This window comes from Cydia pomonella, chromosome 11 (genome assembly GCF_033807575.1).
Source record: "Cydia pomonella isolate Wapato2018A chromosome 11, ilCydPomo1, whole genome shotgun sequence".
In the NCBI taxonomy this organism is placed as follows: domain Eukaryota; kingdom Metazoa; phylum Arthropoda; class Insecta; order Lepidoptera; family Tortricidae; genus Cydia; species Cydia pomonella.
Window position 1 is genome coordinate 8,675,194 of NC_084713.1, and position 26,312 is coordinate 8,701,505.

At 38.1% G+C, this 26,312-nt stretch overlaps 1 protein-coding gene and 1 long non-coding RNA gene across 4 annotated transcripts; one reads left to right on the top strand and one right to left on the bottom strand.

Annotated features, from left to right (window-relative positions):
- Positions 1 to 5,054: 5,054 nt before the first annotated feature.
- On the bottom strand, positions 5,055 to 6,646 carry LOC133522751 (uncharacterized). 2 transcript variants are annotated; one of them, XR_009800120.1, is made up of 3 exons: positions 6,232 to 6,646; positions 5,787 to 5,961; positions 5,055 to 5,289 (listed from the first exon to the last, which is right to left on the bottom strand). It is a non-coding gene; the product is annotated as an uncharacterized LOC133522751 (long non-coding RNA). The 2 variants fall into 2 exon arrangements; XR_009800119.1 differs by lacking the exon at positions 6,232 to 6,646 and having other exon boundaries at positions 5,787 to 6,152.
- Positions 6,646 to 25,922, top strand: LOC133522749 (ribosomal protein S6 kinase 2 beta). 2 transcript variants are annotated; one of them, XM_061858183.1, is made up of 14 exons: positions 6,646 to 6,836; positions 7,097 to 7,369; positions 8,112 to 8,297; positions 8,708 to 8,992; positions 9,538 to 9,692; positions 11,681 to 11,768; positions 13,471 to 13,601; positions 18,851 to 19,006; positions 19,275 to 19,412; positions 20,659 to 20,865; positions 21,662 to 21,861; positions 23,223 to 23,320; positions 23,688 to 23,912; positions 24,462 to 25,922. In XM_061858183.1, exons 1-14 carry the CDS (start codon positions 6,783 to 6,785, stop codon positions 24,570 to 24,572), a joined length of 2,307 nt encoding a protein of 768 aa, XP_061714167.1. In that variant the 5' UTR covers positions 6,646 to 6,782; the 3' UTR covers positions 24,573 to 25,922. The 2 variants fall into 2 exon arrangements, with proteins under 2 accessions (XP_061714167.1, XP_061714168.1); XM_061858184.1 differs by having other exon boundaries at positions 7,112 to 7,369.
- The last annotated feature ends 390 nt before the right edge of the window (positions 25,923 to 26,312 follow it).

A 26,312-nucleotide genomic window follows, 5' to 3' on the forward strand; every position in this document is an offset into this window, starting at 1 on the left:
AATATATCTCCTGCGGCGTGTGGGTGGTTTCGCAGTTACTTGGAAGGTCGTCGGCAACGTATTAAAATAGATGACGTTCGTTCATCGTGGTGCAACACGCTAGCTGGCGTCCCGCAGGGTGGCGTGTTGTCTCCCCTTCTCTTTTCTATTTTTATTAATTCCATTTCTCTTAACCTCCTTTCTTCTTATCATTTGTATGCCGACGATCTCCAAATTTATTCTCAGTGCCCAATTGCTGATCTACCTTCTCTGATCCTTACCACCAATTCTGATTTAGAACGCATTTTATACTGGAGTTCTTGCTATGGAATTAGAGTTAATCCTACGAAGACCCAAACTATTATTATTGGTAGCCCTAAGAACATAGCTAAGGTGAACTTTGAGAGTCTGCCCCCTATATTATTCGATGGGGTTCATATCCCGTACTCGTCCCAAGTAAAGAATCTGGGCGTGATTATGGATCGTACTCTTTCTTGGGGTCCGCAACTTAATGAAGTTGGTCGTAAAATTTTTGCCGCTGTGGGATCTCTTAGGCGTCTCCGCAACTTTCTACCACTTTCAACTAAAACTGCGTTGGCTCAATCGCTTCTTCTTCCTATTTTAGACTATGCCGACATCTCTTATCTCGATCTCTCCGAAGAGCAATTGAATAAGGTCGAACGGCTTCAAAATGTGTGCATTCGCTTCATTTTTGGGCTACGGAAATTTGATCATGTCTCCAGATTCCGGTCACAGCTCAGGTGGTTACCGATCCGTTTCCGACGTAATACTCATATTCTGTCTCTACTCTATAGCACTCTATTTATTCCCAATACTCCTGAATACCTTAAAAAGCGGTTTAGTTTTCTTACGTCTGTCAGGTGTTCTCAGAATCTCCTTCTTGCTCCTCCTCGTTCGTCTACTAAATTCTACCTCAAATCCTTTACTTTCCAGTCTGTAAGGATGTGGAATGCTTTGCCCATTGACATAAGACGTGCTCAATCCCTACCCATTTTTAAAACACGTCTAAAAGAACACTATTTATCTCTCTCTTAGTCATGCTCCTTACACTCATATCTTTTTCTTACCTGGTCGTTATTTTTCTCTTGCTTGATTACTCATTATGTATTTATGTATTTTGTGTAGGTATATGTAGTGTATTATTGTTGCCTATATAATATATGTAGTTTATGTAGTTTATTTCTCATTGTTTGTAGTTTCTATTTACTTATTTTATAAACTTTACACTTATGTGGTTTTGCACTGCCCAATAACTTTATTTCTAGCCACTGAATCGCTATCTGAAGGTTGTCTGGAAGAGATCGCTTTTTAGCGATAAGTCCGCCTGTTGTTACCTACTTACTTATGTCCTTTTTTTGTTTGTAACATGTATGTTTCTTTGTAGTGCACAATAAAGTATTTTATTATTATTATTATATCTCCTTGGATTTCACGGGCCTATAAATCCCGGTCTTTTGATAGGCTTGCGTGGGGATATAGATCCAACACGTAGAGGCCTCTTGGAGAGCTTTTATGTCATGTTATTATTATTATTATTATTAAAGCATGCAACAGCTTTTTACTCGGAACTATATAAGCAGCCTATGGATACAATACAGTATGAACAAAACAACTCTGCTCAACAAGAAATGGTACAAACATCAATAGTGAAACCAATAGACGCAAAAGAAGTAATGGAACATATCAAAAGATTAAAACCTAACAAGAGCCCAGGCCCGGACCAACTCACAAATGATGCCCTAAAAATTGGAGCACTTATACTAAGTGAACACCTAGTCAACATTTTCAACAAAGTATTGATAGAAGAAAAAGTTCCAACGCAATGGTGCCAATCCAATATCACATTGCTATACAAGAAAGGAGACCCATTTGACATCAGCAATTACAGACCCATCAGCCTACTTTCTTCAGTCTACAAGCTCTTCTCATCAATATTACTAAGAAGAATAGCACCAGAAATTGACAAACACCAGCCAATTGAACAAGCCGGCTTCCGGCCACAATACTCAACGGTTGAGCACATACATGCCATTGAACAAATTGTAGAAAAAATCAAAGAATTTCGAATGCCACTGTACGTGGCGTTCGTGGATTACTCAAAGGCATTTGACAGCCTAATACACACCTCCATATGGAACACGCTAAATAGCAACAAAATCAATGAAAAATACATCAACATCATAAAGAACATCTACTCCAACAGCTTCAGTAGGTCACGGCTAGAAAGACTAGGAGAGGAATTCAAAATCGGAAAAGGGGTGAGACAGGGAGACCTCTTCTCTCCAAAACTTTTTATAGCGGTGATGGAAAAAATATTTAAAAAAATTTAATGGGAAAAGAAAGGCATATGGATATCAAATAAACAACTAACACATCTGAGGTTTGCGGACGATACAGTTCTATTTTGTAATACTGCCAAAGGTCTGGAAACAATGCTATTTTCTATTTATTATTTAGGGACTTAAATCAGTTACATGAAAACAATCTAAATTCAGAGAGTCAAAAAGTGGGCCTCCACATGAACGCGTCTAAAACCAAAATTATGACGAACAGTCACAAAAAAAGTATAACCGTAGAAGGAAAGTTAATCGAGTATGTGGACAGCTATATATACTTAGGAAAAATGATTTCGTTGACCCCAATAGCAACGAAAACGAGGTGGGCAGGAGAATAAACATAGCTTGGAGAAAATACTGGTCACATAAAGAAATCCTAAAAGGAAATTATAGTTTAAAAATAAAGAAAATAGTTATGGATTCCTGCATCCTCCCCAGTTTAACCTACGGATGCCAGACATGGGTCTTCACTGAGAAAGTTAAAGAAAAAATTGTATCTTGCCAACATGCAATGGAAAGAAGCCTTTTGAAATTAAGAAGAATAATTAAAGTAAGAAACACAGATATCCATAAGAAAACAAAACTGACAGGCGCACTACAGTTTAGCTTAAGACAAAAATGGACATTTGGCAAGATACAAAGACAAGAGGTGGACTATTCAAACAACCAAATGGAAAGGTCCACTGGGCAAACCGCAATCAGGTAGACAAAGAAAGAGATGGGTTGATGACATAATAGCAATAGCAGGAAAGAATTGGGAAAATACTGCTGAAGACAAAGAAAAATGGAAGAAGATGGAGGAGGCTTTTACCCTCAAGGGATCACACATCATAGAAAAATAATAAAAGAAAAGCCAATTTAAACAAAGCTTAAATAATAATAATAATAATATTTTTGTATGATTTGTTGTATTTTACTTTTATATTCATATTATAAAATGCCTAATCTAAGACACAAGATAAATAAAGAGATAATAATAATATACGTCCCACTACTGCTGGGCACAGGCCTCATCTCATGCGCGAGAGGGCTCGGGCTATAGTCCCCACGCTAGCCCAATGAGGATTGGGAACTTCACATACACCTTAGAAATTCTTCGCAGATTTGTGCAGGTTTCCTCAAGATGTTTTCCTTCACCGAAAAGCTAGTGGTAAATATCAAATGACATTTCGTACATAAGTTCCGAAAAACTCATTGGTACGAGCCAGGATTTGAACCCGCGACCTCTGGATTAAAAGTCGGACGTCATATATTATTCAATATTATCCTAATATCCCACATACATATAACTCATGGTCACCCTAATTAAAAGAGCTGCAACGGCCCACTTTGACTTCTCATGTGGACACACTTTTTGGTCAGTGTACACTATCCGGATAATTTTCTAAGTCCGTGAATAAAAATATAAAAATATTTCATTTTCGTCGTGTTGTACGAAACCTCATAGACAAAATTATTATTGGCTAAATTGTCCGCCATATATTATATTCACCAATAATAGATCACAAGGACATCTTGGCCTTGAATCGTAGCCAATGGCACACTTGAATCTACAGATGTGCTCCGTTTGTCAAATCAAAGCTGCTGGGTCTCGTTGAATTTGTAGATCATAGATGAACGAAACGTTTCAGTCTGGTACAACCATAGACATACAATATAACTAGACAAGAAGTCGAGCGACCAGGGGTAAGAGAAAGACATATATGACGTCATCATGACATCATAATATGGGGTTACCATGGTCGCAAAAAATTACCCTAAAATGTAATAGGAAAACGATGCAACAAGTACTTAAATTACGTAATGAGTGAGTCGCCATTTTGACTCCCTAACTTGCGAAGTATCGCAAGAGAAATCGCGAACATAATCGCAACTAGTAGTCGGTTTATTTGTTTTTGTAGTAACTTGTAAATAAGCCTTACTTACCTATATGAAGTTTTGAGTTGATATAAGATTAGGTGATTGTTGGAATAAAAAGGATAAACTATCAAAAGAGGTAATTTCTTTATTCAAAACTTATATTATTATAACTGTACTTACTAGAAATAATAATTAAATGTGTCGTTCTCAAGTAAAAGGTACCACATAGTCGCTTACCATAAGGATACAATTTGCTTGCTCTCTATACGTACAACCTGTAAGAGCGTTCTTATGATAAGCGACAATGCGGTACCTTTTCCTTGAGAACAACACAAATAAATTGAATATTAGGCCATAATTTGGTAAATATATATATATATATATTATATAATACAAGCATTTCAAAATGGAAACAACCCTATTGCAGCGAAGGTTCTTGACGATGTGCTTGAGCGACACCTCATTAGATACGCAGTATATGATTTTAAGCTAACATGGTCATTTATATTAAAACTGTTACTTTTTTTTTTTCTTCCTCGCGTTGTCCCGGCATTTTGCCACGGCTCATGGGAGCCTGGGGTCCGCTTGACAACTAATCCCAAGATTTGGCGTAGGCACTAATTTTTACGAAAGCGACTGCCATCTGCCCTTCCAACCCAGAGGGTAAACTAGGCCTTGTTGGGATTAGTCCGGTTTCCTCACGATGTTTTCCTTCACCGAAAAGCGACTGGTAAATATCAAATGATATTTCGTACATAAGTTCCAAAAAACTCATTGGTACGAGCCGGGGTTTGAACCCGCGACCTCCGGATTGCAAGTCGCACGCTCTTACCGCTAGGCCACCAGCGCTTACATTAAAAACTGTTACTTAAAACCGAATATTTATGTTTAAATAAAAAATCTTACGTGTTGCGCGTTGTACATACTGTGGGGGTCAAGAAAACTTTATTTACACATACACTTGTAACCTGTGGATCAATTATATGAAGTTCAATAATAGCTTCAGAATGCTGTTGAGACTGCCACGACGACGACGTGCACGAATGGACGATTTCCATGACATGATGAAGAAAAGAATTTTCTCTCTCCTCTCCTGCGGGGTAGTATTAATCAATTTTAATAATTACATTATTTTAGAGTTTTATACTCATATAATCCGTAATCCCATGTACCAAGCCTCCAAAGAAATTATTTAAAAATTTAAGTCTGTGGTCTTAATAGTACAACGGGTTATTCCTACTAGTTACCACAAAGTTGTTACTAGTGGTAACTACTAGGAACTTTTGTCCACCTTTTACCACAGGTAGTTACACTAACTTTATTCCCACCTTTTACCACTGGTAACTACTGGGAAATAAAATTCCCACTGGTAATAGGTAGGATTTTTAATTCCACTGGGAATTAACTCTAATAAATTATTGGGGGTGATTACTGAATTACCCCCAATAATTTGTTAGAGTTCAAGAACCCAAATAAATACTTCAAAACACTGTGAGACCTATGTTAAGATGTACCAACTCTAATATAGTGTATAGTGTAACGGGTTATTCCCACTAGTTACTATTACTTATTTAATAACAGCCAACTTACGTGTATGAACAAGGTTGGAAAAGAAAACTTTTCGATGAAAGTTCGTTTGCCCAGTTTGCGGACACAATGTTGTTCAAAATGTTTGGAACAAATACGCGAGTATTTGTGAGGCATCCAATTTGATTTTCCAGTTCCCGCAATCCATTCTTTAACAATTTCATCCTCCGTCGGAAAGCTGGAAATATCAAATAGCTTGAAACTCCCGAAATATGGGGTAATTGCAGGGGACTTTTTTTTCTATTTGTTTGCAACCCTAAATAAAATACTACTGAATTTGACTGGTTTACATAACCAAACTTTCTGTTTTATTTTTAGCAATAATTTACTGATATCTCCTATTTTATGAAGTTTTTCATAATCCAACTAATGATGTAACTCAGTAACTTGGTTCCTGTGAGATTTGAGAAAGAAATACATGATCAAAATACGAAAAACTTGTACTTACGCATGAAATGTTACACCCGCTTATTTTCGCAAGCTATTGCTTTTGTAGGCAACCACTGAACACCCCACCATGTTAATTGTACGTAAAAACATCTTACACCTCCATTAAATACTTAATAAAGACAATCATTCACTTTATAAAACTTCTACAATAAGAAAACCACATTGTTTACTAGCACTCTTGACAATATGATTGACAGTTTAATGTATGGCATCTTGCGGGATTTTGTCTCTTTCACTCTTATAAATTTCTGTATATCGCCATCAGCCTCCTTCCTAAGCTGCCATAACCCGACCATGAAAAAAAACCCGGTCGGTGATAAAGACAAAGCATTGCACTATTTTCTCTTTCCTCTTATAGGAATCGCAATAAGACTATCTTTCTCTATCAAAGAGTGTCAGGCCCTTGGGTACAACCCGCAATGCTTTGATTTGATTCGTCTGTCTCAGTCTGTTTATGAATGAACAAACATGGTGGTCTAGTTTATAATCAAATTTGCAAAAATATTATTAGATTTTCCTTTGAAGGTTTATTTGTGATCGATAGTAATTATGCCACTAGCAAACTCCTCAGATCCATGGCGAATGCAGAATGTTGGAGACAACGTAAGTGATCGAATTGTTTGCCTTGTGTCAGAGTTCAATAAATACTTGGTTTAATAATCGTGATTACTCACCGTTTTAAAACCGCAGACATATATAATACAATGACGTCTGGCACCAAATGGTTATCACGAATTACTTGCTTAGGGGGTTTACAGTGCATATACGCCCACCCATTCGTTAGTAATTATTACATTAAAAATTCATCTTCTGAAATATTTATCACTTGGACTTAGTGAAATAGATGAGTTTGTAATTTGTAGAGGGGTATATCACAGACAGCCAACAGTCTTCCAATGGTGGTGGAGAACTCGGCAGAGTCGCGTCAGGCGTCCACAGCAGAGAGCTTGGATTCGGCCGCCGAGATCAGCTGTGAGAGGGAGGTTGAACTCCAGGATGTCGTCAAAGAAGGCCACGAGAAAGCAGACCCGTCTCAATTTGAATTGCTCAAAGTTCTCGGAGAAGGTTCCTTTGGAAAAGTTTTCCTAGTCCGGAAAGTAACCGGTGCTGATGCAGGCACACTCTATGCAATGAAGGTAAGCTGTTATTAGAAATGTTGTGGGTGACAGCATTAAATCATCATTTAACTGTGTGGCATGATTTAAGACGAAGACCATAGAAACATAGCCCCTATTTCCATCCCTGGGATTTGATTTTACACCCCTACATTTGATTTTTTTCCTCCTCCATGGGACAGGCAAAGCCTGGTGTGGAGGTCAGTAAAAACTGTATCCAAGTGAATATTTTTTGAAATTTTTGGAAATAAACGAATTTGTTTTGTACTAAAATGTTTTTGCTCCTAACTCTTATAATAATCAAAATAGTTTTTCATTTCAAAATCCAGGTTGTTCCCTTTTCTTTTAAATAAAAATGTTCAGTGGCGGGCTGCCAATGTTTTCACAGAACACAATACCTAGTGACTACTATTTGAAAACAATTGGTGACTATCAAAGCCTCAATAACAAAGTATTCCAAAATAGTTTTGGGCTGACCAATCAAGGTTTCATGACCTGCTATAGTGCATATTAAATAAATACGGGTCAAATTGAATGTTTCTATATAAATGATAACTGGGAATATGTTAGATTGTGACCAAACCATGTGATTAAACCATGTGAGAAAACTAAGAAAGTAAAAAAAACAATTTTAGCCTTGACTTCAAGTCTGTGAGGTTGGGCAAAGTTTGTAATGCTCAATCTAATTATTATATTAAAAAAATATATTAATTGCTATGGTGTGTGTTTACTTACTAAAAACTTACTTTCATAATTTTTATAGGTACTTAAAAAAGCTACCCTAAAAGTGAGAGATAGAGAACGTACAAAAATGGAGAGAAATATATTAGTAGACATGGGTCATCCATTTATTGTAAAATTACACTATGCATTTCAAACTGCTGGAAAACTTTATTTAATATTAGATTTTTTACGTGGCGGTGACTTGTTTTCAAGACTTAGTAAAGAGGTAAGATATAACAAATTATTGATTGTTTTTAACATATAGGTACTTATTAATTATATGTATATTATGTATTATTTATGTGCATAGGTAATTTTGTTTAAGAATAAGTATAAGTATATTGATTGCAGTATAAAGTATGAAATAACATACTAGGTATGCTAAATGAAATGCACCTTTAGTTAAATCCGTTTAGTATGATACCTAACATTTCCTGATTTTTTTTGCGTAAAGGACCTCTCCTTGATGCATTTATAATTTACTTTCCTGAGTGACATCTGTTACATACATATAGTGTGTTTTGTGTCAGTTAATTTTTTAATATATTGTTTGACTGATCACTTCAAAGTCATACTAAGCAGGTTTTTACGTATTTTGTATTCACTTTGCTTTGTGCTAATAAACTGCAATTTCAGGTAATGTTCACAGAGGAGGATGTTAAATTTTATTTAGCGGAGTTAGCTTTAGCGTTAGAACATGTGCACAAATTGGGCATTATATACAGGGATCTTAAGCCAGAGAATATTTTGTTAGATGCCGACGGTCACATTGCACTTACTGACTTTGGCTTATCTAAACTTCCACCAAGTAGTGATAAAGCTTATAGCTTCTGTGGTACAGTTGAGTACATGGCACCAGAAGTTGTCAATAGAAGAGGTCATACATTTGCTGCGGATTGGTGGTCTTTTGGAGTACTTATGGTAAGTAGTATAGATCATTAAAGTAATTGAGCATTAGACTTATAAAATATGTCGTTATTTTATTTTGCCTAGGGACTTTGAAAATAAGAGTTTTTATTAACACATGATATTTAAGATCTTAGCAAGTTCCCTAATGTATTTAAATATATTTAATTACTTACTAAAATGTAATAAAAAATAACTTTACGATATTATAATTTACAGTGTAAATAGTACTTAATTTAATTAACGGTTTATGAATTGGCTGGCTTTATTTAAAAGAGAGCCTTAATTGTTATTGAAAAAAAGCCTTAAATTGAATACTGTTTTGATTGCAAAGTAAAAATGCTTTTGATATTCAATACAGAGTAAATTATAAATCCATTTTACATAACACTAAACATACCTACTACCGATGTAAATGTAATTATAGTATTCCCTTCCTCGATGTCTTCAAGTCTAGGAAAGTAAAATACGCAGATAAGAATTCCGTTTAAATGAATTTTTCCTTATTGTTTAATTAGCATATTGTATGAATATAATTTCCCAATGTCATTTACCCGCAGTTTGAAATGTTAACTGGAAATTTACCATTCCACGGTTCTACGAGGCACGAAACAATGACGCAAATATTAAAAGCGAAGCTTGGCATGCCATCCAACTTGAGTGAGGAAGCACAATCTTTGCTCCGAGCGTTGTTTAAACGGACACCACAAAATAGGTGAGAATTGCAGTATTTTCTTACGAGTAAGTACATGGTAATAGATTGGCATACAACTAATCAATCATGAATGTATATTACTCGTCCATACAGTTAACTGACGATTCATGAATCTTATTGCAAAGATATAAGGTTTACATATGATCAGTTAAGAGTGTTCTACTTCAATACCGGTTTACGGAACAAATATAGATAAGTCACATGGTGTAGAGATAAGTTGTTTCACAAATGTGCACTCCATCAAATTGATTAAGGCCATCTTAAAGGAACTTCTATGAAAATGTTTCAAATATCGACCTTGTTGTCTAAGCAAGAAGATTCTAAATGAAATACAATACTCATGTCAGTGATTGAAAAGTTTAGAAATTATTTTCATAATTTTTGTACTATCCTGAAAGAGATTTCAAATGCCCGGAAAAGACAAAAGACCTCCCTTCTTTCCCGCAATTTGGTCCCCTCTTTATTAATACACTACCGTCCCCCTATTAATGTTAATTTAATTTAAGTATATAATACTTGTTACATGTAACAATTAGGTAACAGTTCAGGCAATGGAATTGTTACTTAATTTCTTAGTCAGGATTAGGCACTAAGTTATGATCAAGGTTGTTGTTATTGACCACTTTCATGGTCAAGTACACTATTCAATTACTATTGTCTTGGCACAATGCAAAATTATGGTACTTATATTAAATTGTAGTCCTATTGGACCGCAATTACTGGTAGGTTGTAGTAAGATGTATTGTATGCGCTGCCTGTCTGGTGTCTGATAATCGCCTAGATGTCAAGCCACACGCGTTGTCTTGTATTTTAAATCCTGTTCTATAATACACAGTGTTTATTACAATTGTGCTTCTATTACAAGCAAATTACGCAAGCAACTTTAATGTTAAAATTTTTAGACGATTTGCAAACGAGATATCGCTTCGTACTAGTTTTAACTCGACTGGTAGTGAGTTATATAATTTTGCACCCATGACACCAAGCGACCCTCGAGTCTTTGCGAATCTGCAACGCGGCACGATTAAAAAATTACTTCGACGGGTACTGGAGTGAGTGGTGTATGTGTTCAGGTTTGCTCTCACATATTTGCAGGCGTTTAATATATATACGCTAGGCAGGGTGATGATCTTCGACTCCTTAAACAGATCCTTAGCGGGAATGTCGTACGCCTTTCTCATTATAATTCGAACAGCTCGTTTCTGCATTCTAAAGGCCCTGTCTCGATCGGCCGCGGTGGCCCATAAGTCGACACCTTGGATTAGTAAAGCATGGAAATATCCATAGTATGCCTTTTTAATATTTTTGAATGACAAACTTGGTGCAAGTCTCGAGAGCGCATAGCATGCTGACGATAACTTTTCTCATAAGAGGTCAATGTGAGAGGACCATGTTAGTCCGGAATCTATAGTGAAGCCTAAATATTTTGCCGTATCAACCTGAGGTACGCTGGTATTGTTTAGCATGATGTTCAACTGGTTAGTATTATGATGCCTAAGTTGAAAATGCATAATGTTGGCTTTTCTACGTTTAACATCATACCGTTTGCTGTAAACCATTGGGATATCTCATACATAGACTTATTTACCTTCGATTTCAAAAGTTCAATGTTATCGGCACTCACGAGTAGGCACGTGTCATCCGCAAATGTCACAAATTCAGTATCCGAACAGGCGGTCGCGACGTCGTTAATTAGAACTAAAAACAGGCAATTGCCCATCGTCGAACCTTGAGGGACAGCAGTATCACCTCGCCTCAATAGTCAATACGTCATATCGGCGCTCTGGGTGCGATGTGCAAGCGACGGGGCGAGGGCGGGGAGGTGATTGGAGAGTGGGACCAGTGTCGAAGTGCACAGATACTTTCTTCGGATAGTATAGAGATAGACCTTACATCGATTATACTAGGTTCAATACGAAGGGCTACATACCTAAATGTATATTTATCCATAATTATTTTTAAATAATTACCTATTAAACTGTCAACAGGCTGGGAGCGGGCCCAAATGGTATAGAGGATGTGAAGAACCATGAGTTCTTTGCAAGTATAGACTGGGATGCTCTGTTGAAGAAAGAGGTTAGTCTAAAATAGGTCTATTATACATATATTATTGGAGCTTGAAGGCACACATGTTCGACACTAACAAACAACTTATTACTTCACCTTCCCATACAAACGGAGGTTAGTTCTCATTTTAAAATTATGTGTTGGATTGTAATGTAAATTTGCACATACAATGACATGAGGTGTATCTTAGGCCCGTAATTAGTTTATATAGCTCAAGCTTATAAAACAAACGAAATAGAGCAAAAACACCAAGCTGGTCCAAGAAGCTTGGGGTGCTTAACAGAGCCAAACAGTACTTCACTCCGGGTCACCGTCTTATGTTATATAAAGCGCAGGTTCGACCTCATATGGAGTACTGCTCTCATCTCTGGTCTGGCGCTCCACAATACCAGCTCCTTCCTCTTGACTCCATCCAACGGCGATGCCGAACTTACTGACGGCTTAGAACCTCTTAGTCTTCGGAGAGACGTTGGCTCTCTTTGCATGTTCTACTGTCTGTACAATGGGGAATGCTCCGAAGAACTTTATGAATTGGTGCCATCATCACGTTTTTACCATCGCACCCCCCGCCAAAGGAGCAAAGCTCATCCTCACTTCTTAGATACATGGCACACCAAGAATAAGCGGGCATCTCACTCGTTTCTTCCTAGAACGTGCGGAATGTGGAATGACTTGGGATCTTTGCGCTATGACATGGGATTCATCAAAAAGCGGGTATTTAGGTTTCTCAAGGGTCGGCAACGCTTAAGTGGCTCCTATGGTGTTGCTTATGTCCATGGGCGACGATGACCGCTTCCCATCAGGCGGCTCGTCTGCTCGTTTGCTGATTATGCTAACATCGTATTTTTTTAATTATATATATACGTACAACTTTTCAGAGCAATCTAGCTATAGTCGTTTTAAAATGAGAGCGTAACTGTTTGTATGGAGATCCGAGCTTGCTGCGGAGTCTTAAGGCGCGTCCAGATCTGATGAAAGCACGCCATTGGTGAATCGCAGTAATCGCACGCACTCTGTACTCGCTCTGCACATAGTGATGGAAGCATTTTGTAAAACAGGCACACACACGAATTCGAGCCAATCGTGCAATCTAACGCCACAACGCGATTGGTTGTTGAGTTGGCATCACGCGCGCGTTTGGTCGCAACTAGTTGCGTTAGACTGCACGATAGGCTCGAATTCGTGTGTGTGAGTCTAAAATTAAAATTTTGCAAAATGCTTCCATCACTATGTGTAGACGGAACCAGCAACATTCTTAGTGCCCGTAAGGGGCCCGTCCTTTTAGATATATGTCAATAGCCGGGTCCACACAGAGCGAGCATACGCGCGAGGCAATTTCTTCACGCACAAGCCGGCCAGTGTAGACGTGCCTCGGCCGTAGCGGCGTGCTCGGGCGAGGAAAACGCACGCGCCGCCTCGGCCGAGGCACGTCTATAATGGCCGGTTTGTGCGTGAGGAAATTGCCTCGCACGTACGTGCTCGCTCGCTCGCTGTGTGGACCCGCCTAATGGCGTTCGCTTGATCTAGATCACGGACCACCAATTCGTTTATTACGGGGTCCGGTTTTTAAAATAAAGTGACCATCGCCGTCTGTTCCTACTTAAGTTTATTAAATAATCAAAAAAATTACATAGGTCGGCAGTCCAGATCCGGGCCGCGGTCGGCCATTTGGTTAACCCTGATCTAGATGGACTTTATCATTATTTTACAGGTAATCCCTCCCTTCAGACCGGCCGTGTCGCGAGCCGACGACGCCTTTTACTTTGATTCGGAGTTTACTTGTCGCACGCCGAGGGATTCCCCTGGGGTGCCTGCCTCCGCCAACGCTCACGAACTTTTCAGGTACCTGAATAATCTGTTGAACATTTTATTTAATGCAAATTTTAGTAAATTGCTTGTCGCACACGTTACGTAAGCTACCGAAGTTGCCCTGCTAAGCGATACCCTGATAAGCCATCAGCCATAGACCCATCAATCGACGCTAGAGTTATAACGAATTAAAATCAAGCGTCATTATGGTGAAATACTTGGTTACAATTGTTACAAATACCTTATTCTGACAACTGGAAAATGTATTAATTTATTTGCAGTCGTTATATAGTTATATACTGACGCAAAACGCCCTCTCGAATGCGATGTATGGCTAGGTAAGGTAACAAAGGTAGCTGCACCGAACTGTAATTTATTTGGCCTTTTTACAAAAACATTGGAACACATACAACGAAGGTGTGTAACTACATATTTAGCCAGTTTTGCCGTTACTATTACTATTTGGCTCTCCCATTTCGACCGCTGATTATGACCGATATTACTGATAAAAGTCATAAAATTAAGAGCGCTCAAATATCACTACGAGTGTAAATCTAAGATTGGTGATTAAGAGGAATTCCTAGTTGCGATTTTTCCATACAAACGCTCTCGACTGATTCCTCCCTGGATTTTTAACCTAGAGCAGTGATTTTTTCAAATAAGATCAATATCATCAATATCTGTGCCGCTATGTTTTGCTTTTTTGGATTATTTTATTTTGAAGAAAGATACAGCGCCTCGAAAATCGCAAAAACGGCTCAATTGAATTGGCTGTAAAAAAAGGCACAGTATACAAATATGACAAAAAATATCCAAAAAATCAAAACATAGCGGCATAGATTACTTCTTCCTCTTGCAATTTCCAAAATTTCATAATGATTAGTTGCGTTTTGGAGGAGGAAACAGTCGAGAGCGAAACCTCGATTTTTGAGTTTTTTGCGAGTGAATTTCGGTCCGAGCTGCAGTTGTCCTTATCGCACGAATTGGAGGCGGAGACAGTTTCTAAATATACGTACACAGAAGGAATAGTGATGGGAATAACATCCTTATTAGGGATTGCAGAACCGGTACTGTTTTAAAGAACCGGGATTTCTCGGTACTTTCGGAACTGGTCTAATTATTTCATTATTTTAAATAAAACGACAGCATTTTGCGATTTGACCACCTTTCGTATTATAATTTAATAATCACATTTTCTTTTATTACGTAGTAGGCAATTTTTTCTAGAAATATAGTATTTTACATTGCTCACACTTGTGTGTCACAAGTAAAAGATAACTACTTTGATGTTTGCCACTAGATAGCAAATTTAATGAAATTACATTGACGAGGGGATTTATATATAAGTATCGCAGTCGTATTGTATAATCCGCCGTATTACATTACGGCTAGCCGATATCAAAATAAGGGCCATTTTGAAATGCGGCGGTTCCACGATTAAGGTATGTTGGGTAAATACCGGATGCGGGTGAAGAACGTAGGACATTCATTTCCCCCTAATTTGGCTTTATTTTTTAATGTTGGCAACATTGTGTAAGACGCCATTTCATTGCGCCTCGACTCAGTGTCCCCGCGTCGCTCAGGGAGTCGGGCTTGTGCTATGTGCAATCACAGAGAGCAAGGTAAATTTCGCGAATTCTTCCTTCTATCCGATCTTCGCTCTGTAATTTATTTTGCGTATTGTGATGAAACTGTGTTTGTTTTTGTATATGTGTTAACAGACCTAGCACTGCTGTAGACCGATATCCGATCTTGACCCTTCCAGGTAAAGATCGGACCAGAAACAATCAGATCTTTACCTATTTAAAAAACAATGTAAATATGGATACTTGGTGTCTGAATTAAATATTTTCATTTTCATTCATTTTCATTTCATTTTCAAAAACAGCAGTGATTTTCAAACTTTAAATTTTCTTCAATTTACCTACTGACCTTAATTATCACATTTATTGTTTTCTTGATCACACTTTCGTACCATTATTTTTATCCAGTACCACTACCAGCGCGACGGTTACTGACAATGTAATTTTTTTAATTTCCGCAACCCAAAGGTTGCCTTTTAGCGATAAGACCGCATGTTGTTTACCTGTGCTTATGTGTATGTTTTCTTTTGTATTGTTTTCTTTGATTGAGGTGTGCAATAAAGAGTATTTATATTGTATAGGGATGATGATACATGTTGAAATTTATATATATAGCAAATAGATAGCAAATGAGCAATTTTTCGCAATAAGTACCTACACATACGGATGCATATGTAGATGTGCACGCATACATACATTGCTAGTTTCGGATACAAAATAGAGATAGGGCTTCGAAATTAGTTTCCTTAAAATGCTTCAAGAGGGCTCTCTTTTCCTATATATTTACTTTACTCTTTACATACGATCCTTACATAATTGCAAAATTAAACCAACAAAATCGCAATTTTAATTATTTTCCAGACTTCAAGATGGGCTCTCAGTGACCTTGACCTTTTTAAAGAACTACTTAGTCTTTTTGATTTCTAAGTTTGATTCTTATTTTTTTGGCGACCTTCATTAAAAATGACTGGGCACGATTATTTTTTATTTTGATTTTTTTCCCTCCTACTTAAGTACTTAATATCTTCCAGTACATTCCATTCAATAAACAATACATTTACACTTTCCCTAAACCTGTACAGTTCACGAAATCTTAAATTGTCAAAACTACGCAACGTATCTATTATTTTAGTGGTTTTTTTTTATTACTTCGGGTAAACCTTACAATAAGAGGTTTCTTAGCACATTGTTTACTTATCAAATTGCCTTATGACATAGGTATCAAAGTTTGAGAGCCACAATTTTACCAATTTTTGTATCCGGGTTAAGATCGGATACAAAAGGGTAGACACCGGACCTATTTCTTTGTGATACCTTATTCTCTTTCCATTAAAAGCAACTTTTTTTCATCCATCCAATGTTCTCCCTTGATGGCAAAACACTCGTTACCCTAAAAAAAGTATGTCTCATCTTTACACAGGTACAAAACTAAAACCGTTCTATATTGAAGATTACCAAAATTCAGGCCGAATCTACGGTTATTATTTAACAATTCGCTACGTACTTCAAGAATCTGTCACGTGTTGAGATCACGAAAAATCATTTTTTCACGAGTTCTCTCAATTGGTCCCAAAATTGTCCGGCATTATCCCAACATACTTTACCCAGATTGTCATTGCGATATATACGTTCTTCAATAAGGCGGCCCAAGTTTAGCCCCATCGTACTACAAGTTAAATGGATTGTAGTTTAACCATAGGTATATTTCTGTGGCCCTAGTGAAAAAGGGTACAAGTCTCTGGCAGCGCAGGTGTAAAGGGGTGTAAGTTCCACGTAACACTTATGCCCTTATACACCTAAACTGCCAGAGACTTGTACCCTTTTTCACTAGGGCCACAGATTTATACCTACTTACAAAATTTCACAACACACCATGATCACTCCCAACTTACTGATACGGATAGGTACAGTCAAGTGTAAAAATATGGGTGTACACATCTTACTCAAAAATATGTCCCATAGCATCTTATTCCAGTGTAATAAGAGCGTAGTACCATATTTATGAGACGATTCTTTCGATACATATTTTTGCACTTGACTGTACGACGACAACCGAAGCTGAGACATCATTCTTTTTTGCAGTTTTTAACTATATGGTAATTAATATCAATCAATCAATCAATCATTTATTATTTCGTCATCATAGGTGTAAAATACATTTAGTACAGGTGATAGGGTGTTTGGTATTAGGGTGTAATAGATACAGTATAATATAAAAATGAAAAACAATATTACGTGGTAACAACAAAAACAACTTGCGTCGGGCAGCGCAGAATATATTCCGTCTGGCTCGCGGGCGATGTCGACGGAACGGCGCGCAATGAGCGAGCGCACGAGTCTCGCGTCTGTGTGCGCGCACTCACACTTAGATAGCTCCGGCTCCCGCCCACCGCAGCGCGACAGAAACATAGCTTCAAAAATTCGAGATTTGAAAAGTTGCTCAGCTAGGAATTGCTCTTAAGTTGGAGACGGACGCCATTTTCGTTTCTGATCAAATTGGTCGATTTGATCATCCCGTCTGGACTGGCCTTAAAGGGCCGTTGGGTAGCTATTCCCATTAAGGTGCGTCGATAGTGAATGGGCTTATCATATTTTCATCTGGAAAGTTCCTCGTCTGTCAAACATGTTGTTTCCGTCAAGAAATTTTTATCAGTGCAATCTTATCAGTTATCACAGAGCCTATTGGTTCAACGATAACTGTATCGTTACCTAATATTATGCTGCGACTGTTTATACTTTACGAAGCTCATCCGGTGTGTGGATAAACACTTCATTTATAATTTAGGTTCGTCAACTATTTTCTTAAATCAAGTTTTACCTCCGGCAGAGATTATAAATACATAATTAAAATAGTAACTGTAATAGTAACAGAGCTAAACAACCCTTGTAAGTTATGAATTATGGAAACAGTCATCAATCATGTCTTCGACTACCTGACCTGTGTTCTTGGAAGGCAATCCGGTTCGAAGGACCACGTACAATACCCGCCACCCGTATTTCTTATAAATAAAACAATATATAAATCCTCCAAAACACAAAAAAAAAAATCATGGCTCCTGTATCCATCATCAGATCTGCTCCATGTCATCATAGTAGTGCGTTGTCATCCGATTTACATATGTATGCAAAATGTCAGCTCAATCGGAAGTCGAGAAGTCGGTCATAATTATTTAGCTTCCAAGAGTTGACACTAACAAAATGACATACATACTAATAGAGCAAGTTAAATAAAAGCTTGTAAAGGGTAAACAAAATCCTAATCGTCACTCGAATGTGGTTATAATTCTACTCGTAATTGCCAAAGCACAATATAAATTCATACAGTTTAACACAACATAAAATATCTATATCAGGCCGCTTAGCCAACGTGCAAATCGCTTACGCTCCGTAGCGATCGAAACGCAACTGTCACTGTCGTACTAATATGGAAGAGTGATAGAGAGACACAAAGCGATTCGTTGTCGAAGCGATAGCGATTGTCACCTTGGCTAGGCCGGCAGGTGCCGCGCCGTAAGACTATAGAGTTGCGAAACGTTTCCAAAGAGTTGAAAAAGAAAAAAATAAAGGAAGTTTCAAAAGTAATGTGAGAACTTTTTGGAATTTCCCGTAACTTACATATCATTAAACCAGACCATAAGCGTGAGTGCTTCTTTGTCCGGATGTACGTACATTGTAATAAATGTTGTTTTTTCGTTTCAGAGGTTTCAGCTTCGTAGCGCCGTGCCTACTCGACGATGACAATAATAAAACCGTTACAAATACAACGCAGAACAATGTCGTGCAAAACAATAAGACTTCCACTGAGGAGTTTTTGGCGGGCTTCGTTAATAGGAATAATTTCTTTGATGAATACCGGTAAGTATTAACATATTTATTAGAATCCAATTTAAAATATATTTTACGTTTTGCAAAAGAATGTCCTATCTTTTGCAAAACGTAAAATCCATCTCAAAATCATTTAATAGCTCTAACAAAGCTCAACCCAACTATAACAGTCATCTGTAGAATTTAAACCATCTAAAAATTTAAAGAATTATCACTTGTGTATTTATAATACATTTCTTTCGATCCGATCAATCTGTTTGGAAGATACTGTAAACTGATTGTAAATTTATATTTTCAGGTTAATGGGTGAACTAGGTACTGGGTCGTTTTCAGTAGTCCGCCTTTGTGAACACAAGGCGTCAAGAGTGCAATATGCTGTTAAAATTATGGACAAGATGCAGTACGACCCGCGCGAAGAAATCGAAATTTTATTAAGGTTTGTGTATCTGAGATACTTAGGGTAACCTGCTATTATTATTATTATTATTATAGCCTCATTTATTCCTTAATAAATTAGAATACATTTCAGTGCATAACAATTCGTAAATCATTTCACATGCAAAATAATTTAGATTGGCAATTTCACAATTCATATTAACAGTAAATTATATATTTTTTTTCTAATTTCATCTTAATTAGATAAATCAATCATTAAATTTCACTATTAAATACGATTACGATTTGAAATAAGTAATTATACATTTTGTTATTTTATTTTCAATGTATGTCATGCAGTTCTATTAAATTATTTATGACTTAAGGACCTCTCTTCGAGTGAAGGCCTCCTCCATCTTATTCCATACTACTCTATCATTAGCTTTGGACATCCAGTCTCTGCCAGCTACTCTATTTATTTCATCTGTCCATCTCTGTCTTGGTCTTGCTCTTTTTCGTTTATGTTGTGGTCCTGGCCAAGTAGTCACTATATATGTCCATTTCTGTTTGCTCATGCGTGCTACATGACCAGCCCATCTCCATTTCTGTTGTTTGCAGTGTTCCAAAGCGTCTATTATATTGGTTGTTTTTCTGATATCCGCGTTTCGTTTCCTGTCTCTTCTTTTAATATTTAGGATACTCCGTTCCATAGCTCGTTGGCATACTTGTAACTTATTGTTTATGTTATTGTTGAAAATCCAGGTTTGGCTGCCATATGACAGACATGGAAGTATACAGGTGTCTAGTACGTAACCTGCTATAACATCATCTTAAGATTAACGCCGATATGGGGTAGGCAAAGACAATTTGAAATAGAGGTGATTTGTCAAAGAAAATTTCGTAGCCACAGTAAATTTACTGCCATCTTTCGACACATGGTGGAAACGTTTAGAACGCCATTTGACTTTGATACTTATTCTTTCACTGATAGATCTTCTTTCTCTCTTGTAATAGATCTATGCCGGGTAAGATAGCGCCACTTTTTTAATATTTAACACATATCTGTGAAAAAATAAGGATCAAAGTCAAATGGTGTTCTAAGCGTTAAAATCATGTGTCGAAAGATGTCAGTAAATTTACTGTGGCTACAAAATTTTCTTTGTCAATCCACTTCTATTTAAAATGCTCTTTGGCATAAGGAATCAGAATAAAACTCTAAATCTAGAATGTCAAGGTGTTTCTTTTCGGGGGCAATGCCGGTTCAAAAACAGAAGACACGTAAAATAGTTATTTCTTTTTATCAACAGATACAGTCAACACCCGCACATCATAACCCTCCGTGGCGTCTACGAAGAAGGCGCCCGAATTCTCGCCGTCACCGAACTATGCCGGGGCGGAGAATTGCTCGAGCACATCACACAGCGGCGCTACCTGCCCGAGCACGAGTGCGCGCCCATCCTGCGCAACGTGCTGCACGCGGTGCACTACCTGCACAGGCACACCGTGGTGCACAGGTCGGTCATAGTACTACAACACCGAACTATGCCGGGGCGGAGAACTGCTCGAGCACATCACACAGCGGCGCTACCTGCCCGAGCACGAGTGCGCGCCCATCCTCCGCAACGTGCTGCACGCGGTGCACTACCTGCACAGGTACACCGTAGTGCACAGGTCGGTCATAGTACTATAACACCGAACTATGCCGGGGCGGAGAACTGCTCGAGCACATCACACAGCGGCGCTACCTGCCCGAGCACGAGTGCGCGCCCATCCTGCGCAACGTGCTGCACGCGGTGTACTACCTTGGTTACAGTACTACAACAACTCGAACACATCACTATAAGCCCTATAAGCCGCCGCTATAAGGTCTATAATGATGTCAATCCAATGTCACAGGCATCATTCTAGAAAAGTAGAGAATTCATCAATCATCAACAAAACCTGAAAGTGACCATTCGCTCAGCAAGTGAAAATGTAAATGAAATTTTATTTATTTATTAGAGATAAATCACAATTACAGAATATTCGATCAAAAAGTATCGTTAAACCAGAAAGTTTTGCAGTATTCAAATGATTAACTATCCAATGCAATACACATACACATCTAATTCGTAAACAACACAATTATTGCAAATATCACAAACTGAGCGTGTATGTTATCTTATGTTAAATGGAATAACAATTATGCATTATTTTGACGCCATGACGTCTTCAGTATCGTGATTATGTCAAAAATCATCATAATTTATTTAAGTTATGACGTTAAAGCTGTGGACATCTATTAACAATTTTTGTGTTTCTTTTTTGCAGAGATATAAAACCATCAAACATACTATTCGCGACGGCTGAAAAAAGGCCCGAGGACATCCGCCTGGTTGATTTTGGACTAGCGAAGCAGTTGCGTGCAGAGAACGGGTTGCTCATGACTCCCTGTTATACGGCCAATTTCGTTGCCCCAGAGGTCTTAAAACGAGCTGGTTACGATGCTGCCTGCGATATCTGGAGTTTAGGTAATTATTTATTGAATGTGCAGTCAGCTGCAGAGAGAAGTGACCCCCTGGATAGAAATTTGTTTGGGGGGGGGGGGGGGGAGAGGGGATCAAGAAGATTCCGAGCTAGCGACGTAGTCACAGATTAATAAATAGTTACTACGTAACAGATACATCATTCCCATACAAAAGCGAACATACCTACGCTATAATAGCCTACAAAAACTTAATAAAACTACAAAATCTTAATAATAATACCTGCTGCTCCCGACGAGAAGAAATGTACCATATGTACGCGCACAAAGAGTCGAGACTGTGCTGCCCGTCGTGCGAGTCACGTGCCAACGCGTCATCGTAAGAATGCGCTAGGGTTGTACCTATGATGATTATTGTAATAAAACGAATGTTGCGATTCAACCATATTTTTTATTCGTCAATAAAATATGTTTTAGTTTTTATAGGTAATGATATTTTTTTTATATAATTAAAAAAAAAACCTTTCTCGGAATTCTTTATTATTAAATTTTATACTTGATAATATCCTAATCGCCTAAATAATTTTAATAATACGGAAAGAAGCAAAGCGGTGTGAAAGTGCTACGAAGCCGATTCATTATGACTTGCCATAATTATTTAAAAATACTTTTTCTAACTCCTCAACATAATTACTAAACGTTTCAGGTGGGACAAACGGCAAATTTTCCTTTGTGTTTTTACTTTTACACCCATAATGCACAATAATTTTGAAGCGTAAGCGCGGGAAACGTGCGACACAATGCGGTGCGTGCGCTCAGGTGGACGTTCGGCGGCCCTCTGTCGGTTGCATCGTGGACGGTACGCCGAGCGGTAGGCAAATAGCGCGTGGCCTTGAGCGAGTGACGGAGGCCTGACGTAGTTACGCGCTGAAAACTTGTGTATTATGACTTCGTGTTATACGACCAATTTCGTTGCGCCCGTATGCTTAGCACAGGAGCGCCGTGACAGTATCTCGCACGTGATATACTCTTCTTTTTCTAACTGTGTTAACTAGAGGATGGGTCAAAAAATATTTGATCAATAACTTGTGGAGTATTTGCTATATACTTCTATTTATTATTCATAGCAAAGAGAATTAAATTAATATTTAAAGTCTACACATATAATTACTTAGGTATAGTTCTTAATTACTCTTTTAGGCATAGGTTAACTGGAAGAGATCCCTTTTAGGGATAAGTTCGCCTTTCTACGTCCTGCGCTACTGTCCATCTGATGTAATCAATATTCTTTTTTTCTCGTACAATAATCGTACATATTACTCAATCGTCGTATCTTTGTTCATAGGAAATGAATAATCCTTTATGGTCGTATTACATAATTATTTTACTTACTACTATTTTGAACAGGTGTGTTGGCATACATCATGTTATCTGGCCGAACACCGTTTGCTTCGACCGGGGACGATAGCCCTGAAGCTATTCTGACAAGAATTGAATCTGGAAAGGTAAGTGAATGTAGTTTTATTCTGTTAAAGTAAAAATAAATAGTCTTATATTTACTTTAATGAAATTATTCAAGGTTACGGTGATTTATTGATCGTTATTCGTTAACACCTTTGGAGGTGCAGGCGTCCATAGGCTACGGTGGCTGCTTACCATCAGGCGGACCGTATGCTTGTTTGCCACCGACGTAGTATTTAAAAAAAATATCCTCCCGCAGACGCTCCGGTTGTGGAACGAGCCCTGCCTAGGTTTACTTCGCTCGTGGGCCGAGGGGCTACATCACACCTTTTAGGCAAATGGATACCACCATGTTTAACTGACTTAGAGCCTTTCTCCGTATGTTTAAACAAACACTCCGTTTCATCGCAGGTTGAGCTGTCATCCGGCGTTTGGCGCTCCGTGTCGAGCGAAGCGAAGGCGTGCGTGCGCCGCATGCTCCAGCTGGAGCCGGCGCACCGGCCGCGCGCACACGAGCTCCTGCGGGAGTCTTGGCTCAGCAGCTCCCGAGCGCCCCCCGAGGCGCCGCCACAGCCGGACCTAGACGATCCGGTGCCTCCTGAAGACCTGCGCCGTGCTGTAGACCTCACCTTCCAGGTATGCTATCTGCCACCTTCCAGGTACATACATCATTTTGGCACTTTGTCCGTGTTCATATTAAATACCTTGACTGCTGTAACCACAACTGAGGGCTTGTGCACAAATCTCGCGAGGTTTTTTCGGCTACTTTTTGACCCCCCCTTGGTGATATTTAGTGAGGTTCTTGGCGAACCCCCCCTCCCCGACATAACCTCACGTATATTTTTTTTAGATTTTAAGATAAATAGTATTGTACAGAGTAAATCTTGTCTAGACTCGCTATTTTGAAGTGCCAAGTGAAGATGTATGTTTAACAAAACCGAGAAAAATATTTTTTCTTAGTTTCGTTCACCATACAAAAATACACGTGAGGTTTTCTCATACCCCCCTCCCCCAACGTGATAACGTGATCTCTCGGGAGTTTTTCGTGACCCCCTCCCCTCCCTATCGAACCTCGCGTGATTTGTGCACAAGCCCTGACACGCATAAATGGCGAGTGTCCTGGCTTAGTGGCTCACGAGTCCCTTCTACCTCCGGAAGGGTTACTAAGCATGTCGCATATCGCAGGCGATGACGTCGTCGCCGATGACGCCGCAGGTGCTGGGCCCGGTGTCGCAGTCCACGCTCGCGCAGCGCCGCAGCAAGCCGCAGAGACGCTTCCCGCCTACTCAGCTTTAAATACGGTATACGAACTCATTTTAACCAAGTCTTTACCACAAAAAGATCTCGTGGCGTTCCCTGAACTGCATAACACACCGAAATACGTATTAGATCTATTTTCGTCCCTGTCAGCGATGGGTCAAGAGAGAACAAGCGTCCTACGTGCGATTGTTTCCCCGTTAGTTTCGAATGTTATATGTTGTCTTATCGATGTTTCTGGATATGAGTCATGTGAATGTGAAGATATGAAATTAGCTTTATTTAAACGGGAAGAAATAATCGTAATATGAAGTTTAATGTAAAAATTAATCGCCTGAAGATTCTAGCATAATATGAGTCGTAATATTTATTTGGTAAAATAAAATTTGTGATTTAATTATTAGTGAATTGAAAGGTAGATTGCATTTTCTTGTAAGACACATTGCAGCATTCCATTCGTTTCCGTTTTAGTCCTTAGCAGTTTTATTAGTAAATGTGAAAGTAGTCTTCCTGCAAAACATTTGGAATTAGTATGTTGCTATTTTAACTTTGTTTTTAGTCATTTTACTTGCCCACCCAACGACATAACTTGTCCCTTTGTGCCATTATATCTATATACTACGATCGATTGATAAATTAAATACAAATTTAGTATAGACCTATCCTCATATATTTTTATGTTCTATTTATGTCACAAACAAAGTACCTAAATTTAGTACAACGTTTATAACTGGAATAGCTTTATTTTTGTAAAGTATTACTCTTGATGCATTCGCGGTACTTCGTCCCTTTCTTTTATTTTACCTTTACTCTTAATGAAATGTTGTTTATATTTTTGTAAGATTTTGAGTATTCATTAGCTTTAAGATATTTAGATAATTAGGATTAAGTATATCGAAATACTTAAAAAGGGCTTTTATTAACATAGTTTAACTATAGTATAGGGTTCGTGTTTACAACACATCACATACGTCAATCTAATTCATCTCATCATATCTTCTCGTTGTAATCATCAATCCACTCATATCAAGGCCTAACTTGCTCACAAATGCATAACTAATGCAAAAATCTTCCAAATTGTTTAAATCTTAAATATTTATTTTATGTTATATATTTTGAGTATCATTTAGATTAGATTAGATCATAAGACAACCGTAAATATTTTTGTATTAAGAGGTAGACATGCGAATCGGATCCAGTGTGCTTAGCGCCATGTTTTTCTTGTAACCAATTCCATTTATCGGTGTAGGTATACATTGGCGATTCGGAATAAAGACATAATACGAGCCCAAATGCAAAAGAGTTCGTCTAGTCACTTGCAAAGCGACGACTTTTTTAGGGTTCCGTAGCCAAATGGAAAAAAACGGAACCCTTATAGATTCGTCATATCCGTCTGTCTGTCCGATTATGTCACAGTCACTTTTTTCCGAAACTATAAGAGCTATACTGTTCAAACTTGGTAAGTAGATGTATTCTATGAACCGCATTAAGATGTTTACACAAAAATAGAAAAAAACAATAAATTTTGGGGGTTCCCCATACTTAGAACTGAAACTCAAAAAATCTTTTTTCATCAAACCCATACGTGTGGGGTATCTATGGATAGGTCTTTAAAAATGATATTGAGGTTTCTAATATCATTTTTTTCTAAACTGAATAGTTTGCGCGAGAGACACTTCCAAAGTGGAAAAATGTGTCCCCCCCCCCCCCCCGTAACTTCTAAAATAACAGAATGAAAAATCTAAAAAAATATATGATATACATTGCCTTGCAAACTTC